General features: G+C 41.6%; 1 protein-coding gene across 3 annotated transcripts in view; it reads left to right on the top strand.

The window, feature by feature from the left end:
- NCKAP5 (NCK associated protein 5) overlaps positions 1-17,893 on the top strand; it is a 1,043,181-nt gene that overhangs the window by 53,383 nt on the left and 971,905 nt on the right. For 2 of the 3 annotated variants that reach the window (XM_040228409.1, XM_040228411.1), the window contains exons 2-3: positions 10,373-10,515; positions 10,615-10,744. In XM_040228409.1, the coding sequence (XP_040084343.1) occupies positions 10,676-10,744 (69 nt within the window). In that variant the 5' untranslated portion in view covers positions 10,373-10,515; positions 10,615-10,675. The remainder of the gene's footprint in view (positions 1-10,372; positions 10,516-10,614; positions 10,745-17,893) is intronic. The other variant, XM_040228410.1, reaches the window with a different exon arrangement.

Raw genomic sequence — 17,893 nt, 5'->3', positions numbered from 1 at the left:
TGCCATGTGTAAAACAGGTAGCTGGTGGATACCTACTCTATAGCACAGGGAGCTCAGCTAGGAGCTCTGTGATGACCTAGATGGGATGGAGGAAGAATAGCGGGGAGATCCAACATGGAGAGGATATATATATATACACACACATATACATATACACACACACGGAAGTGATTCACTTCATTTTATAGCAGAAACTAGCACAACATTATAAAGCAACTGTGTATGCATGTGTGCTCTGTCATGTCTAACTTTTTGCTACCCTATGGATTGTAACCCACCAGGCTCCTCTGTCCATGAAATTTTCTAGGCAAGAATACTGGAGTAGGTTGCCATTTCCTACTCCATGGGATCTTCCCAACCTAGGGATCAAACTGGCTTCTCTTCTGTCTCCTGAGTTGGCAAGTGGATTCTTTACCATTGCACCACCAGCTGTACGCCAATAAAAAAATAAGGCAGGGTGCATACCTTCACCTCTTCAAACTGTGTTCCACTGGCTGTGTGTTGGAGTCATTCAGGTATCTTAAAAGGATGAGAAGTTTCCACCTTTAGAAATCCAGTCCTGATTTATTCGGTCTGGGGACAGGTTTTGGTGATTACCAGTGAAACTAACATGCAACAAAAACTGAGAACCATCACTCTCACCAGTGGTTGCCATTCTGGCTGCTATCCCCATACTCTGGGTTGGGTGCCATGCCATACCCCAAAAGACTTCAGTGATCTGGGATGGGGCCTGAGCATTGGTATATTTTATAAGCTCCCCAGGGGTTCCTAAGGAACAGCCAGGAAGGAGATCTTCTGAGCTACCTGGTCAGCAGATTTGATCTTTGCCCTTGTCGTATTCAACTCTGAAATTACTTTTTAGGGTTTATATCATGTAGGAGCCAGTGTGTTGGGTGCTCAAAGGAGGTGCCAATGAGTGACACAGTGTCTGTTCTCTGGATGCTATTAGGCTGTGCACAGTCATAATATTTTGTGTTTGTTGGTTAATGAAGCTGATTGAAAACTATCTTAAATATAGAGTAGAAGGCTTTTTCTTGCATTATTTCCTCTAAAACCAGCCATCTCTTGAGGAGAGCAGATTATGAGATGTAAATTCATAGAAGTTAAGAAACATGTTCACATTTACATGGCAAAGAGTGCTGGGAACCAAACCTTCAAAAGACTTTGGCTCTACCATTTCCTCCCATGTCTTCTGGCACAACCATCCATGAATATTTTAAAGCAGGAGTGGGGAGTGGAGGAATCAGAGAGGCAGAAATTGAGATGGAGAAAACTGTTTTCAGAATGTTTGTGAGTATATGAGTACGTGTGTATGTGTATATATTTTGAGAGTGTGTGTCTGCATGTGTGTGACCCTTGCATGTGAGAAAATATGCCTTTGAGGTTCTATTTAATGGTATTGTTCTTGTCCCTTGAAAATTATACAGCTTTTAAAGTCTAACAGAAAAAAAAGAAATTACTGACATCTTTAGGAATATTAAAGTGTCTGTCTGACACTGAAAGGCCATTACTATCTGTGAGGAGAATTAAAGAGAGTTTATTAAGGCCAACTCAGATTTCTACTGATACCAAGAAATAGTATTTTAATTAGCTAGAAAGAGATGTATGTGAGGGCAGATCGCTATCAATGACCATCCGTCACCAGAAGATGCTTAATATCCTGTCTTCCTTAAACACTGACCATTTTCCTCCTCATACAGGGAGGGAGAGACATCCAGCCCATCACTTGGAGGCAGATATGTGCTCTTTATAACCAGAGATGTAAGAAGCCATAGAAAAGAAACAAATACGACTGGATTATGGTGCTTTGTAGGTGCAGTCAAGGCCCAAGCAGTAATGTTTAGGTTGACGGTGGCTTTAAAATCATGATAAAATATTGTCTTTGAGGCTTAGATATATCTGTATGTTTCTCTAAGAAAGTAATTTCAGTGTTATGAATGTCCGTGGCCTTTATTTGCTTTAACAATGTTATATTGCTTCCCAGCTCTTTATGCGTTCATGAAGATAGCCATAAACATTCAAGCATTCATTTATCCATGCAAACAACAAATGCTCATTGAGTATCTGCCACGTTGCTATGCATCAAGCATTATACTACCTAGGAGAACGTAGGGTATAAAATAGTTTTCCTGCTCTACAAGAGCTAAGTGCCTAGTGGAATTTTTAATTTCCATGCTTTCATTTCAGAGTGTATTAAAAAGCAGAGACGTCAGTTGCCAACAAAGATCTGTGTAGTCAAAGCTATGCTTTTTCCAGTAGTCATGTACAGATGTGAGAGTTGGACTGTAAAGAAGACTGAGCACTGAAGAATTGATGCCTTCAAATTGTGATGCTGGAGAAGACTCTTGAGAGTCCCTTGGACTGCAAAGAGATCAAAGCAGTCAATCCTAAAGGAAATTAACCCTGAATATTTAGTGGAAGGACTGATGCTGAAGCTGAAGCTCCAATACTTTGGCCACCTAATGCAAAGAGCTGACTCATTGGAAAAGACCCTGATGCTGGGAAAGATTGTAGGCAAAAGGAAAATACAGTGGCAGAGAATGAGATGGTTAGATAGCATCAGTGATTTGATAGATATGAACTTAGACAAACTCTGGGAGATGGTGGAGGACAGAGGAGCCTGGCATGCTGCTGTCCATGGGGTCACAAAGAGTTGCGTATGACTTAGTGACTGAGCAAAAACAAGTTTCAGAAGGTTCACAAGAACGAAGCCAGGGATTACTCAAGGAAGACCAGCTGCCTGGTCCAAAGGCATTTCTATCTTGACCTCAGTCATGGTCAAGCCTGGAAAAAAGAAACTACTTATTTCAAGCAGAGAGGGATTTAATGCAAGGAATCAGTTGTGAAGCTGTTGGAAGGACTGGAGGGGCAAAAGACATAAGGTTATGGTACTCAAGGCTGGGCAGCTGCTCCTGCCCTTTCTCAGGATGAATGGTTGGAGGATTCATGGAAGTTACTGGAGCTGGTAGTCCCTGCTTTTAATCCTGCCCATCTAGAGATGGAAGCAGAGTGGCTTCTCCCTTCCTATTGTTTTTTGATCTCTCATTACCTCCTATTGGTGGCATCCAACTTGACCAACCAGCTAAGAAGTCCTGATAATTTAGTTTGTACCTCTAGACCTATAATGCAGAGAAGTTATAGCAGTGCAAGGCAAATGCAGGTGATGGTGGTCATGAATCCAGTAATCAAATAACTACTAGAGAGAGGTGGGGTCTGGGAGTAGTCACTGACACTCAGAGTTTTCCTGACTTGGTACAATGAGATGTGACCAGGCTTTGAAATCTGACTGAAACTAATTATTATGGACTGAAATGTATTCTCCCACCCAAATTCATATGTTGAAGCCTTAACTTCAAATGTGCCTCTCTTTGGAGATAGAGCATTTTAGGAGATATTAAGGTTAAATGAAACCATAAGAGTCTAGGTCTCATTCATTCTCTTTGTTAATTGCTCAGTCATGTCCAACTCTTTGCAACTCCATGGACTGTACTCACCAGGCTCCTCTGTCCATGGAATTCTCCAGGCAAGAATACTGGAGTGAGTTACCATTCCAGGCGATCTTCCTGACCTAGTGATTGAACCCGGGTCTCCTGTATTGGCAGGCATATTCTTTACTGTCTGAGCCACCAAGGAAGGCCCATTCAATCAGATGGGTGTTCTAATAAGAAAAGGAAGAGACACCAGAGGCATGTGTACAAAGAAAAGCCACATGAGGATGCACAGAGAAGGCAGCCAAATGCAAGTTAAGGAGAGATGCCTCACCAGAAACCCAACCCTGCCAGCACCTTGATCTTGAACTTTGGGCTTCCAGAACCATGAGAAAATAAATTTCTATTGTTTAAGCTGCCCAGTCTGTGGTATTCTGTTTTGGCCACACAAGCTAATAATACACTAAAGAAATGTATAAATGATGAATATAAATAGTCAAATGTCAAATTGCAAATTTTTACTAAAAATGTAACTATCTAAAACATTGCCTACTTATATTTGCTGGACAGAATGTTCTTCTTCTACAACTAAAACCACATGGTGAGGGCCTTCTTTAGTGGTCCATGCTTGAGAAACTGTCTTCTAGTGCTGGGGACATGGGTTTGGTCCCTGGTCAGGGAACAAAGGTCCCATGTGCTGCAGGGCAACTTAAGCATGCTAGAACTACAGAGCCCATAAGCTCTGGGGCCTGTGAGCTACAACTAGAGACAAGCCTGTGCACTGCATGGAATAGTGTACCTGCCGCAATGAAAGATTCCTTATGCTACAATGAAGATCCTTTGTGCAACTAAGACCTGACACAGCCAAAAAAACCCTACATGGTAATCAAATAAAATTAGGAGGTTTTTTGATGACAGTCTCTGATCAGGAGAGTTTGTTGGAAGATATGAATAGCCAGTGTCATAACAAAATGTCCTCTCTCTGTGGAATTCTCCAGGCAAGAATGCTGGAGTGGGTAGCCATTAGCTTCTTCAGGGGATCTTCCCAACCTAGGGATCAAACCCAGGTCTCTTGCATTGCAGGTGGATTCTTAAGGTCTGAGCCACCAGGGAAGCCCCAAAGTGCCTTTCAAGTCTGACATACCCACTTTTCCTCTAGACCTACAGTCCTTGTTGGGTTTATATACACGAGGGCACTCCACCTCCATGGTGCTGGGGCAGAGTGTATCAACCTTTCTGATGTTCCCTTTGTGGCTTCCTCCTCTTTTCATACTGATACATCCTGGCTGCCATTTTGTTTCTTTTGGGTGGTCTTGCATTGACCCTTTTGGATAACTCGCTTTGATTCTTTGCATGTGTTTTATTGTTTAATTTACAAATTTTCAATTCTTGGGGCAAAGATAGTACACACTTAGGGCTGGTAACTGCCCAGGATACACTGCTAGAGTTGTACTGCTTGTTGCCTTTGTTCCCTTCTGATCCATCAATACTTGTGCCATCTCAGTCACTAAATGTTTTGAATGTCAGTCTTTGCCTGTGTAATTAGCACCATAAAGTGTGAAAAGAAATTGACCAGGTTAAGCTGTTCAATTAGCCTTCCATATAGCAGACTAAACTATTTGAGAACTGTCAAAAAGATTTCCATTTCCAAAAATAACAGCTTCATCAGCCTATCTCAGAGCATAAAATCCAGCCACTAGAGTTGCTCCTTAATAAATTTAATCTTATTTACCAGAAGGGATAATCAATATGTCTAACATTTAAAACTTAACTACCATGTGATCTTTATTTATTTAATTAAATTGTTTCTTTGTGAGGAGGAGCAGAGAAATGTTTATTGCAGGGCCAAGCAAGCTTAAAAAACTCCAAGCTCCCTAATGGTTTTTGGGAAAAAGATTTCATAGGCAAGATTTGGGGTGAGGGTAGCAGAGAGTGTAGCTTTCTTCTGATTGGTTGGTGGCGAGGTAACAGAGTGATGTCCCAGAAAGTGGTGTCCCAGGCATCCTGTGTTCATCTTGAAGTTATCATCCTTCACCTGCTTAGTGCCTTAGTTCCTGCAAAAGAGATAAAAGATATTGTTATGTATAGTCTTTGTGGAGGAATCAGGCTCCAAGTATTCCTGCCCCAAGGCTGCACTGTTGTTTCTTGGCTGCTCCTTCCTAGTTTCTTCACCCCTCCTTTCCTTGATCAGCACCTGATTGAATATACCCTTTAGAACTCAGGGAATGTCGTGGAGGCTAAATGAAGTCAGTTTCCTACAAACAAGAAATGGGGGACACAGGATTTGTATCCAGGATCCCCACAGGATCCTGCTTGGTTTCAATCCCCCCTTTGGCCTGATACTTCTCAGTCTTGAGGAGAACAGGTGATGGACAAGAAAGAGCATAATGTTTTGGATAGTTACTGTTGTTTAGTCTCTAAGTCATGTCCGACTCTTGTGAGCCTATAGCCCAACAGGGTCCTCTGTCCTTGGGATTTTCCAGGCAAGAATACTGGAGCAGGTTTTCCTTCTCCAAGGGGTCTGCCTGACCCAGGGATTAAACCAGCTTCTCCTGCATTGGCAGGCAGGTTGTTTACCACTGAGCCACCAGGGAAGCCCCAACATTTTGGATAGAGACATTAGTCATAAACTCAGCACAAGAACTCAGTTTAAATTCTACTATGTGATCTTTAAATGGATCATCTCATTCATCATCACAACAATTCTACTAGGAAGAAAGAAGTGAAAGTGTTAGTTGCTCAGTCATGTCAACTCTGCCATCCCATGGACTGTAGCCCATCACGCTCCTTTGTCTATGGGATTTTCCAAGCAAGAGTACTGGAGTAGATTGCCATTTCCTTCTCCAGGGTATCTTCCTGACCCAGGGATCGAACTCTGGTCTCCTGCATTGTAGGCAGATTCTTTACCACCTGAGCCACCAGGGAAGTCCATTACTAAGAAGAAGATCATGTTATTAGTGTCCTTTCATTGATGAATCAACTGGAGTTTCAATAGGTTAAATAATTTGTTAGGACTTCTCTGGCAGTCCAATGGTTAAGATTTCACCTTCCAATGCAGAGGGTGTGGGTTCCATCCTTGGTCAGGAAGCTAATATCCCACATGCCTTGTAGCAAAAAACCAAAAACATAAAACAGAAGCAATATTATAAAAAACTCAATAAAGATTTTTAAATGGCCCATGCTTAAACTCAATATTCAAGAAACTAAGATCACGGCATCCGGTCTCATCACTTCATGACAAATAGATGGGGAAACAATGGAAAGAGTGACAGACTTTATCCTCTTCACCTGCAAAATCACTGCAGATGGTGACTGCAGCCTTGAAACTAAAAGACACTTGCTCCTTGGAAGAAAAGTTATGATAAACCTAGACAGCATATTAAAAAGCAGAGACATTACTTTGCTGACAAAGGTCTGTATAGTCAAAGCTATGTTTTTTCCAGTAGTCATGTGTGGATGTGAGAGTTGGACCATAAGGAAAGCTGAGTGCCAAAGAATTGATGCTGTTGAACTGTGATGTTGGAGAAGACTCCTGAGAGTTCCTTGGATGGCGTGGAGATCAAATCAGTCAATCCTAAAGGAAATCAGTCCTGACTAGTCATTGGAAAGACTGATGCTGAAGCTCCAATACTTTGGCAACCTGATGTGAAGAACTGACTCATTGGAAAAGCCCCTGATGCCTTCAATAGGAGAAGGGGACAATAGAGAATGAGATGGTTGGATGGCATCACCAACTTGATGAACATTGAGTTCGAGCAAGCTCTGGGAGTTGGTGATGGACAGGGAAGCCTGGCGTGCTGCAGTCCATGGGGTCGCAAAGAGCTGGACACGACTGAGTGGCTGGACTGAACTGAACTGATGTCACAAACAGAACAACAATAATAATTTGTTTAACATGATCAACTGGTAAACAGTAGAGAATCAAATCTAAAGATTAACCATTGTGTTTAGAACAAACAAGTCACCTTGACCTACCAGATCCTGTGTGATCTAGTTGTTACATTTTAGAGCTTTTCTCAGACTCTTCCTAACTTGCTTTATTCCTAAGAACGTGGTCCCAAGTTTTGGGGCACACAAACCTTTTTCCCAGCTATTTCCCAGCAGAAAGACTGACCCCTCTACTGGTAAGGCTCTTTACCCATGCTTTTATATGTCTAGCTCCTCCCCTTGCCATTCTATCTAAAATTTGTTCTCTTTTCTTATACCTGACCCTATGTTATACCAACTACTGGTGGTTATTTCCTCATAGTGAAACCAGTCTAGGCCCTATGGGGCTCCCAGACACAGAGAGCTTTTTTTTTTCCCCTCTGTTTCTGAAAGGTAAGACTCCACCCCCAAGGACCTTCCCTGTGTTCCAAAGGGCAGATTTGAACAGTTTCTAATGAAGGGAGGAGCAATCACGAAACTATTGAAGGCAAGATTGAAGAGACCAGAGAAGCTCATCAAGTTTGGGAGAACCGACCACCTGAGGCAAGGTTAAGGGCGTGCAGGCCCCACACACACCCTAGTCTTGTCAGAGACCCCACCTTTGAACCATTGTTATAAAACCCCTCATCAAGTCCTCTGAGGTGGGACACAAAGTTTTCAAGGGTGAGATCTCACTGTGTCCCGCTTTGCCTGGCAAAGCATTAAAGCTATCCTTTTCTACTTCACCCAAAAGTCTGTCTCTGAGATTCAGTTCTTCACCAGTATAGAGAGGCCAACCTTGGCATCAGTAGCAGGCATCTATCATAATTTGGAATTGTTTACCTATTTGTTTTCTGTATCATCCCACTGGTCTTCCCAGGTGGCTCAGTGGTAAAGAGCTCACCTGCCAAGGCAAGAGATACAAGAAACGTGGGTTTGATCCCTGGGTCAGGAACATCACCTGAAGTAGGGAATGGCAACCTGCTCCAGTATTCTTGCCTGGAGAATCCCATGACACACACACACACACACACACTCACTCTCTCTCTCTCTCTCTCTCCCTCCCTCCCTCCCTCTCCTCCCACTAATTTTCATGAAGGCAAGGGCTTGATCTTTGTTATATGTGGCTTTGTTGCAAACACAACACAACATAAATATTGAGTCCTCCACTTATTAGGCACTTAACTTATTGACCAGAGATGTATTAATACATCTTTTTTTATCTGAATGTTATAGAGTGGAAACTTATCAATATTCACTTAAATAACAAAGTGCCAAACACACACATTAGTTTCGGCAAAAATCCTCCGATCAATAATGTTCATAAATATGAGCTAAATGCCAAAGTATCATCTATTGTGATCTATTAAACCCCAAAGTTCTAGGGACTAAGGATAGTATGCTTTTGTTGGACAGGGACTTCTCAGGGTCTGAGTGGTCTCTATAGCTGGACTGATCATCACAGATAGTATTCTGAGTCACCAGTGCATAAAGTCATAGAGATGAGGAGGCGGCTGCAAAATGGTTGGGGACAGCTGAAAGCAGGAAAGACAAGCTCCCAAGTAAATTTCAGTTGACTCATGTGCTCAATCACCTCCAACTCTTTGTGACCCCATGGATGGTAGCCCTCCAGACTCCTCTGTCCCTGGGATTCTCCAGAAAAGAATCTGGAGTGGGTTGCCATGCCCCCCTCCAGGGAATCTTACCAACCCATGGATCAAACCCACATCTCTTACATCTACCCACATTGGCAAGCAGGTTTTTACCTCTAGCACCACCTGGGAAACCCTCTTAGTGTGTTTGGGGATTATAAAAGACTGGTTGGCAGGAACTAGACCTTGAACATGACGTTGAAAATTTTGGATTTTATCCTTGTTAGAGTGGGCTTCTAGGAGTTTCTGAGTGGACTAGTAATGAATTAAAATGAATGTTTCTGAAATTGAGAGATGTAATGATTAAGATGGAGGAGGGAATGTGTACTGGAAAAGGAGCCCATCAGTTTCTGATAAATTGACTATAATGTGGGTAAACCCTGCCTGGGGCACAGCTGTCTCAACTCTCTTCCTGGCAGAGGAAACCAAGGGAAAGAGGCCACATACTGCGTATGGGCTGTGCAGTCTCATCTGCTGTATCCTTGTTAAACTTGGAGCAGTTGGAATAATTCTAAAAGATATTTCTTCTCAATTCTATTAGAAACCAATTGGTATGGTATTTTGTTAATCTCAGCTCTTCCTATATTGGCAGTACAATGACTGATATAAAGAGTGTTTTCTGCAGATGATGAGCACTTTCTGTACCTCAGAGTAACTTCTGAATTATCAAAGATATATTAAATTATGTTGACTTGTATTTAGGGTTAACTGGTTTTTAACATAATCTTTGTGTAATTAGAACTTAAATATAAGTTGTCATTTAAACCATTTTTATATACATCATTTGATGGCCATTTGTTATCTGTTGTTGCAGTGGAGAAAGATTAGCTTCAGAGAACCTTGGTGTCTTGTACAGGGTCATTGGCTAGTAGGTAGAAACTCCTGGGTTTAAACCTTTCTTTCATTTCCAGCACTTTATATCTTGGTAAAAACTGGAAGCTAGTGTTTAATACATATAATGCATCATTACGAAACAGAATTGTGAATCATTATAGAGCAAGCAACTCAGTAGAGTGCAGGGTTTGACTCTATCTGATTTGATGTAATTCAGTGGGTGTTCAAATCACTCAGTGATGATAATGATGTCATCACCATTCATTCTGATTCAACCCATCCCAAAGTGAATGTATCTTATAATGTTCCTCAAATAGGTTTAAATTACGTATTTTTAAATTAAATATTGACAGTAATGTTCAGGCTTCAGTTTCCCCTCATTGGGTTTTGGACTCAACAACTCTAGGATATGGAGTGTGGCTTTGTTCGTTTGCTCTCCTGGAATTTGCAGACAGCAGCTATGTACTTGGCAACAGGTTGATGCTGGCGAAGAGAGAGAGGACGGGTATGAAACAAGTGTGGCATGAAACTGTTTGCTTTTCTCCACCACAGTCTGCTGATTCGACCTGCAAACCCATTCCCCAACTCGGTTAGCAAAACCTGTGAAAACACAGGGGCCTCCGTGAAGACTACTCTGACCTTGGCAGCTGGAGAGAGCTTCTGAGTCCAGTTCTAAACTTATGATATGGGCCTGGGTATTTTTGGATTCAACACTTGCCCTTGGTTAGAAAGTGAAAAACAAGGGTCTAAACACTATTCACTCAGATAGTAAAACACATGTTCACTTTTTGCAGTGACCCTGGCAACAGAAGGGGAATTCTTATAAATCACAAAGGAAAATAAATCACTTCACCCATGGAGGGAAAGAGACAGCTTGAGAAAAGGGACTTTGGGAAAAGGCTGTCTTTAGATAGCAGTCTCGTGGTAAGTACTAAATATTCATTACACTCTATATATTTTGGCTTGAAATGCGTTATTCTTTGTGATTTCTTGAACCCCATGCTTTCAAAAGCCTCTATTCCTGTTACCCTGTTAGCAATATCCCCTGGGATTTTTGTTTCACTTATTTTTTTACAAAGTCAAAAGCCAGCAAGTTATTGGAATGTTTGTATAGTGTCCTAATAGGCAAATGTCATAATCTGTCAGCATTACATGTAATTACATTAATTCCAGCTGAAGTAGACTTTAACCCATACAAAAACACTACTGTACAGCTAATGCCAAATGCCAAGCCTATTTATAGTTGTTCTATCACCCACTTATCTTAACTTCAGGGGTAAGTTGAATAAGAATTCAGTAGGGTTTCTAATACTGAAGAGAAGAGAAAATCTCTGAGATCTTAGGTATAGAAATTAGTTCATTGGTCCATAAACTTTATAAAGTTTGAACGCTGATGATGATCATTCTTAAATTGGTTGGGTTTCATGTATGAGAATCTGGTTAGTTCAAAGAAATAGACTATATCAGTGATTTCTGAATGTTGGCGCTTCTTTCACAGTCTGAACTAAGATGTTTTGGTCACTTACTCAAGTAGGCATCTGAACAGAATAAGAAACCAAATGGAACAAGTCACTCCTTTCTCTTTTGGTCATTTACTCACATGAAAATGTAGCTTAGTTCCTTCTTTGGCATGTTGTTGAAGAACGTAGTTTATTCATTTTGTGTCTTCCCGGTTCCTGGCCTGAAATTTTGGTCAGAGTAAATGTCCAATAAAAGATTTGTTGAAGTGATTTATCAGTTGCCCTTTTCCAATCTCTGACTGCTAAGGTTTCACATCACAAACTGTTCACAGATGTGTTTCTGGGAATTGAGAAAAGGATTGCATTAAACTTTTGTGTCTAGTTCTTCGGTTATTAACATCAACTTCTCCGTCTCTCTGACTGAGGTAGGTACTGAGCAACATACCTTCAGAGGCTAAGACCTCTTATAGGATTTTAAGTTCTCCTCCCAATGGATGCACCTTCTTCCCATCTCTGAGGTTTTCCTGTCTCTAGGTAGAGTGTGGTGAAAATAGTATGTGTGTGTGTGTGTTTCTGTCTATACCCTTTGCAACTTCTAGGGAAACTTAGAATAAAAAGATAATTTCTCAGCTTCACCTTTTTCTCTTTGCCAAAGGAAATACTTCTTACGTATCAATCTGCCAGTAGGGTCTGTCTTATGCCTAGCCAGGCACTCACATTGTATATATAATATGAGTAGTAAAAGAAAGTTTCTCTTAACCCAGAAGCATCGTCCTTGCTGATTACTCCCTAAAGCTCATAATTCTGCCTTAGGGCCCAAAGAAGCTAAGCTAAGCTGTTGTCTTTTTTTGATTGGAGGGGGATGTTATACTATTTTATTCACATTTAAATTTCACCAAGAGTTCAGGAATATGCTAGCCTTATTTTCAGATTTTTGAAATGAAGGTAAAATGGACTAACAGCTTTAAGGGTACAATGTATTCATATTAACAAACTAGACAATCTAGGGGATGGTATAAGTATATGCTTTGGAGCACAGTATAAGGACAAGCCCTGGAATTGAAGGAAAAAGCCACCATTCAGGACTGAACAGAGGTCCTTGGTTGCTGGTAGAATCTCCCCTTGACTTCAGACTTGAGACAAACTGTGAGAGTCTGTCAGTATACAAGAACCCTTGAATTCAGGACAAACAGTAATAGGATAGATTGACCAGAGCCCTTTAGACTGTGGTGGCCTTTCTGAAGCGAGCAGGAGTGGCTGGAGGCTGGAAATGTTGCAGCTGAGGTCTGGGATCCCTAGATGAGAGCAGCTATCTTCGAAAATTCGCTGATGTCCAAACAAGTTCCTAAGATGTTTCTTCCAAACAGTGTAAGCTATTGTCTTTTAATCATTCACAGTAGCACTCACTAATAAAAGGTCTTGGATCATTCTCAGGTGTCAGCCAGATGAGTAGAATTTTGTTAAAGTTATTGGTAAAGAAACACATGCAGAGCATAGAGTCCTGGTGTGCAGGACTGGGTTGGGGCAAGGAGGAAAGGGGACATGGATTATCACAAGGGTATGAGGAATCTGAAAATCAGAGAAGGTGTTTCAATGAAGTTTTGCCCACATTTAAATTTTCCTTAGGGCAGACTTGACTGTGAGCATAAATCAAAGCCCTTCATATTACCTGTGCGGGCTGAAATCCCCAAGCTGAGCTTGCATTCCCATTGGCATGTGGCTCTAGCCTGAGTCTTGTGAGGGCTGTGGATCTGTTTCTTTACTTACTGTGTCAGAGAGCACTGTGAAAAGAATGTGTTGCTTGGTACCACTTGAGAATCATCATCCTGTTAAATCTCCCTAAATGATGATTGGAAGGGGTTTTTGCACTAATGAAATATCTTCCTTGTTTCCTGGAGGCAGATTGAGTGTGACATTTGCATGAGAATGTTGGGAAAATCCTGAAAGAGTGTGTGGATATGCTCTCCTATGACTCTGTGGCTCCATGTATAGGAATGCTTGAATACCATTAATCATTATACAGTACAGGCCATATGACTGATTTTTGTCTTCTATTTCACAGTTATGTTCTTTCCTCACATAGGATGCCACTGGTGGAACAATGACAGCAAGGTGATTCTTGTCAGGTTGGTTTTTAGGGTGTGAGACCCATTGAAAGGCCCTTAAGTGAATTTTATTGCGATGCTAAGAGAAACAGATGAGGGAGATTAAAGCTGACTGGCCTGTAAGGGACTTGAACCCAAGACTTTGTCCTCTTCTTGGGCTCCATGCCAAAACCACACAAATAACTAGGCAAGAAGCACACAAGGATGATTCTAGACCAAGGTTGCTGGGAAATACAAGGAAAAAAAAATAAAGAAACACCTGGTATTATATCACACACACTTCATTCCCGAGGCACGTTTACTTTGTGTCATTCTATCCCACTCTATTCTATTCTATTTTTAAATTGTAGAATGCAATTTGAGAATGGGTTATCTAGTCTCCCCACTTTACAGCAAAAGTACTGGGTTTGTCAAAAAATTCATTCATATTTTTTTCAGTAAATGTTATGGAAAAACCCAAACAAACTTTTTGGCCACCCTGATAGTTAATAATCAGCAGGGTTAAATGCTTTCTCTGAGGCTACACAACTAGGATACAACCAAGAGTAGAAGTGAAGTTCCCAACCTGAAGATTCACTTCTTTGTTTTTCGTTCTCTAATAATAACCGAGTAAGAGATCCTTTTGGAAAACTGAGCAGAGGAAAGAGAAACATACTGAACTCTTAAGTCTTGACATTCCACTGCAGTAATCGTTATGAGCCATATTTTTGAGAATTAGGGGGCCCAGAGGCCCTGCAGATTTTTGCAGGCAAAAAATTCCTTAGAATGTACTGCAAGGATAAGGGGCTATTAACTTCATTACACTTTTTATTTTTCATAATCAAATCGTGAAGTGTTGAGTAGAAATTATTGCCTCCCTGCAACAGTTTTTAAAATTTTATACTGGAAGAACCACAGAATAAAAAAACCTCACAGTCGAGATACTGAAGAAAAGCTCCAAATGCGGGAATATGAGTTTGTGGTCCTTGGTCACAATTTTTCTTTCAGGATGTGACACGAGGAGGGCGTGTGTGTGTGTCTGCACACATGCTCATTCTAGTAAGGGTTGAGTATTCTTTGATGTTGATGATTTTTTACTTGGTAAATCATCCTTTTAAAGACAAAAGTGGCAGGGAAGTGAAACTGAAATGAAACATATGTTTCAATGTCAGGGGTAAAGACCCTGAGAGAAAGACAAGTGATTGCACATTTGCTTCCCCCCAGTAGGAGTGTGCCAAGTAGCCATGTATCCATGGCAAGCACAGTCTTCTCTATGATAACAATAAAAATCACCCCAGAAATTGGGGCCTCTTCTTGACCCAGAGCTCTTCAGCCCACACCCCAGGATGTTTTCTGATCAGAAAAAGTCAGCATTTCATAATGTGCTTTATTTGTAAGAATCATCCCCAGGCTATGTGTTTAGCTATTTGACACTTATAGCTGTGATAGCATTTAGCTGATGAGCAAGTCAGGGAGTGAATTATCATTTTTACCAGCTCGCATTTCAAGAGCAAAGATTCTCTTTCAATTTGGGGAAGAATGCTTTTTGCTTTTAAGCACAGATAGGTGTAACAGTTTCTCTTATGAATGATGACTTGCAGTTGGTACCCCAATCCTTTCTCCTTCACCAAAAGGAAGACAAAATGTACTAGATCCTTACACCTAACCTCAGCACAGTTTTGATAGATTTGTGGCAGCAGGAAAGGCCCTATGCATGACCTTCAGTTCATCCTTCAACCTCTTTGATGGTTTGCATCCAAATCATTAGAGTAATTAGGCCTTCCACAGGCTACATTAACTTTGTTGATCAACAAGCACCACTGAAAACCTGCTTTATATTTAAGATGCTTTAGTAGCCAGGGGATGTGCTGGATAGTTGCCATTCGCCCACCCCACCCCCACTCCAGATGTACTTCATCCTTCTCTACCTGGCTGTCCTTCCCTGCAGGATGTACCACATGGACCTTGTCAAAAGAATTCCTGGCCTTCTGGCAGCTCGTTCAGTTTGGCCAATGGGATGACCTAGCAGGACGTCATTGGTTGGGAGGAGACAGGGGTCAAGGTAATTGTTTTCCTGCTGTCTCCCTGCCTGGCTGTGACCACAGTGACTGGGCTACTCTTCCCAAGGCCACAGCTTTTGTTGGGCAATCCTATCCCACAACTGTAGCTCTCTGTGTTCTGGCACTTGCTCTCTCCCAAGGTTCCTACAAATATTATGGTAGTGATGATTCCTGGATGTCGCCAGTCCATCTCACATTGGTTTGTTTTTGGTCTGCCCACATTTCAGTGAATAGTTTCTTTTACCAAAATTTCCTCAATTAGGTGGTTTGAGTGTGCTATCTTTTTCCTGCAGGGTGCCCCTGCCTGATACAAGGTAATACTCCTTCTCAAAGTGTTTATAGTTTATCTGTAGAAGCTAACCTATTAAAGAGGAAAAATGACATGACACAGAGAAGGCAAATCAGGTGTGACACTGACAGTGATATGAGTTGAGATCCTTCTGGGAGGGTGTAAGGAGACACCACACAGAAGCTGCAGTTATAGCTGTTCTTTGAAGCAATGGAGATAATTTAGGAAGTGAAGACTAGGATAGAAGACAAAGAGGCAACCCACGGATATTGTGCTATGCCCCTTGGTGATAACTCACTTCATTGCTGAATTATTTTTTTCCCAGGAAAACTTCTTCCTTATATCAAATTGTAATGGTTAATTTTATATTCACTTCAACTGGGCTAAGGGATGCCAAGATAGCTGGCAAAAAATTATTTCTGGGTGTGTCTTGCTGGTGTTTCCATCAGAGATTAGGATTTGCATTGGTAGGCTGAACACAGAAGACTGATTTAATCAATGGAGGTGGATATTGTCTGATCTGTTGAGTGCCTATATAGAACAACAAGGCAGAGGGTGGGTGAATTCATCTTCTTCTGTCCTCAGACAAGGGTGTTCCTGGTTGTTAGGCCTTTGTACTCAGACTGAGACCTGTATCATTGGCTCCCTGATTCCCAGGCCTTGGGGTTTAGAATCAACTATACCACCAGCTTTCCTGGGCCTCCAGCTCCCAGAGAGTGATGGGACTTCTCAGCATCCATAATCACAAGTATAATCTCTCATAATAAATCTCTTTATTCATATACACACACACACACAGAGCTCTGACTAACACACAGAATTAAACCTTTTTGCTGTTTTATCTTCAGTTATATCCCCATGTTTAGTGACTGGAAGCTATTCAAAGTAGGGCTCAGCAAACTCTAAACAGCCAGAGAGTGACCAGTTGAGTCTTTGCAGGCCCAAGGAGGAGTCACGATGACTCAACTCTGTTGTTGTAGCCTGAGAGCAGACACAGACAAGACACGAATCAGTGGGCGGGACTTGTGTGCCAATAACACCTTATTTACAAAGACAGGCAGCAGGCTGGATTCTACAGGGTATATGCACACATTACAGAAATGGGAAACTTGAGAGTCCAGGTTGGATTTGTCCTGAGTGCTGCCTTTCTGAGTAGTGACTTGTGTTTCCCCTTAGGATACACAATACACCAATGCAGGCAAAGGGGTAGGTTGAGGCTATTAATATAAAAATGAAGATCTTCAAGTGGCCAGAAGTTGAGCAAAAGGAAAGATTTTAGAAAGTTCCCAACTCACTGAGACTTTTTCTAAACATGAAGTGAAGTCATGGTTAGTGTGGCTCAAAGTAGCCATTAGATTGTGAATACTCAGGAAAAAATCTGTACTTTGGAATGCTCCAGGCATTTCTTTAGCCTTCTCTACTCTTTTGGTATTATAGTTGGACCACCCCTCACTGGAGGGATGCTGTGCAGAAACGACCAGTTTGCAGGAGAAGGTTTCTAGCTACTCAAATCCTAACTACCCTTGACCAGTTCTACTATTGGAAGCAAATGTAAAGTATGGTTTACTCAGTGCTGTGACCACTGGGCAAAGGCCAAGCTGTCCCCTGGGAAGCTTGACCTTTGTTCTCTGGTGTCAAGATTGTTTGAGATTTCCCAAGTGAGCATCAAGTGAAGGAAGGTCAAGGAATGTGAGGGAGCTTCTTATTTCCCAACCACATTTTTCCCTCTAATGGGGCTATTCTCTTAGCCATCTGTTCGATGTCCTAAGAACAGACCATACATTGGAGCCTAGAGTTGGAGGGTATGGTTTGATGTCTGAGGATTCAGCCAGTCTTTTTTTAAAGAAAAAGCAACAATGGAGAATAGACCAGCTTTTATCTAGGTTATTCACCTTTCTGAAGTAGCTTGCTGAATTTGACTGCTCCCCTTAAAAGTGGGAAATTGTAGAGTTTGAGAAGTGTCAGATCCTTATATGGATATTTACCTAGTGACTCTGCCTACTATCCTAGCCCAGCATCTTGACCATCATGGCAGGTCAAGAGAGGACTGGAGAAATACCCTGTCTAGCTTCTCTCTAGCAACACAGATCCTTGGGAACTATGGATAGATTCAGGGCAGATTCAGCACAGATCGTTGGGGACTATGGATAGATTCATGGGGATTATGGATAGATTCAGGG

This window comes from Oryx dammah, unplaced genomic scaffold (assembly GCF_014754425.2).
Source record: "Oryx dammah isolate SB20612 unplaced genomic scaffold, SCBI_Odam_1.1 HiC_scaffold_27, whole genome shotgun sequence".
NCBI classification, from domain to species: domain Eukaryota; kingdom Metazoa; phylum Chordata; class Mammalia; order Artiodactyla; family Bovidae; genus Oryx; species Oryx dammah.
This window is presented reverse-complemented; position numbering and strand designations above follow the sequence as displayed.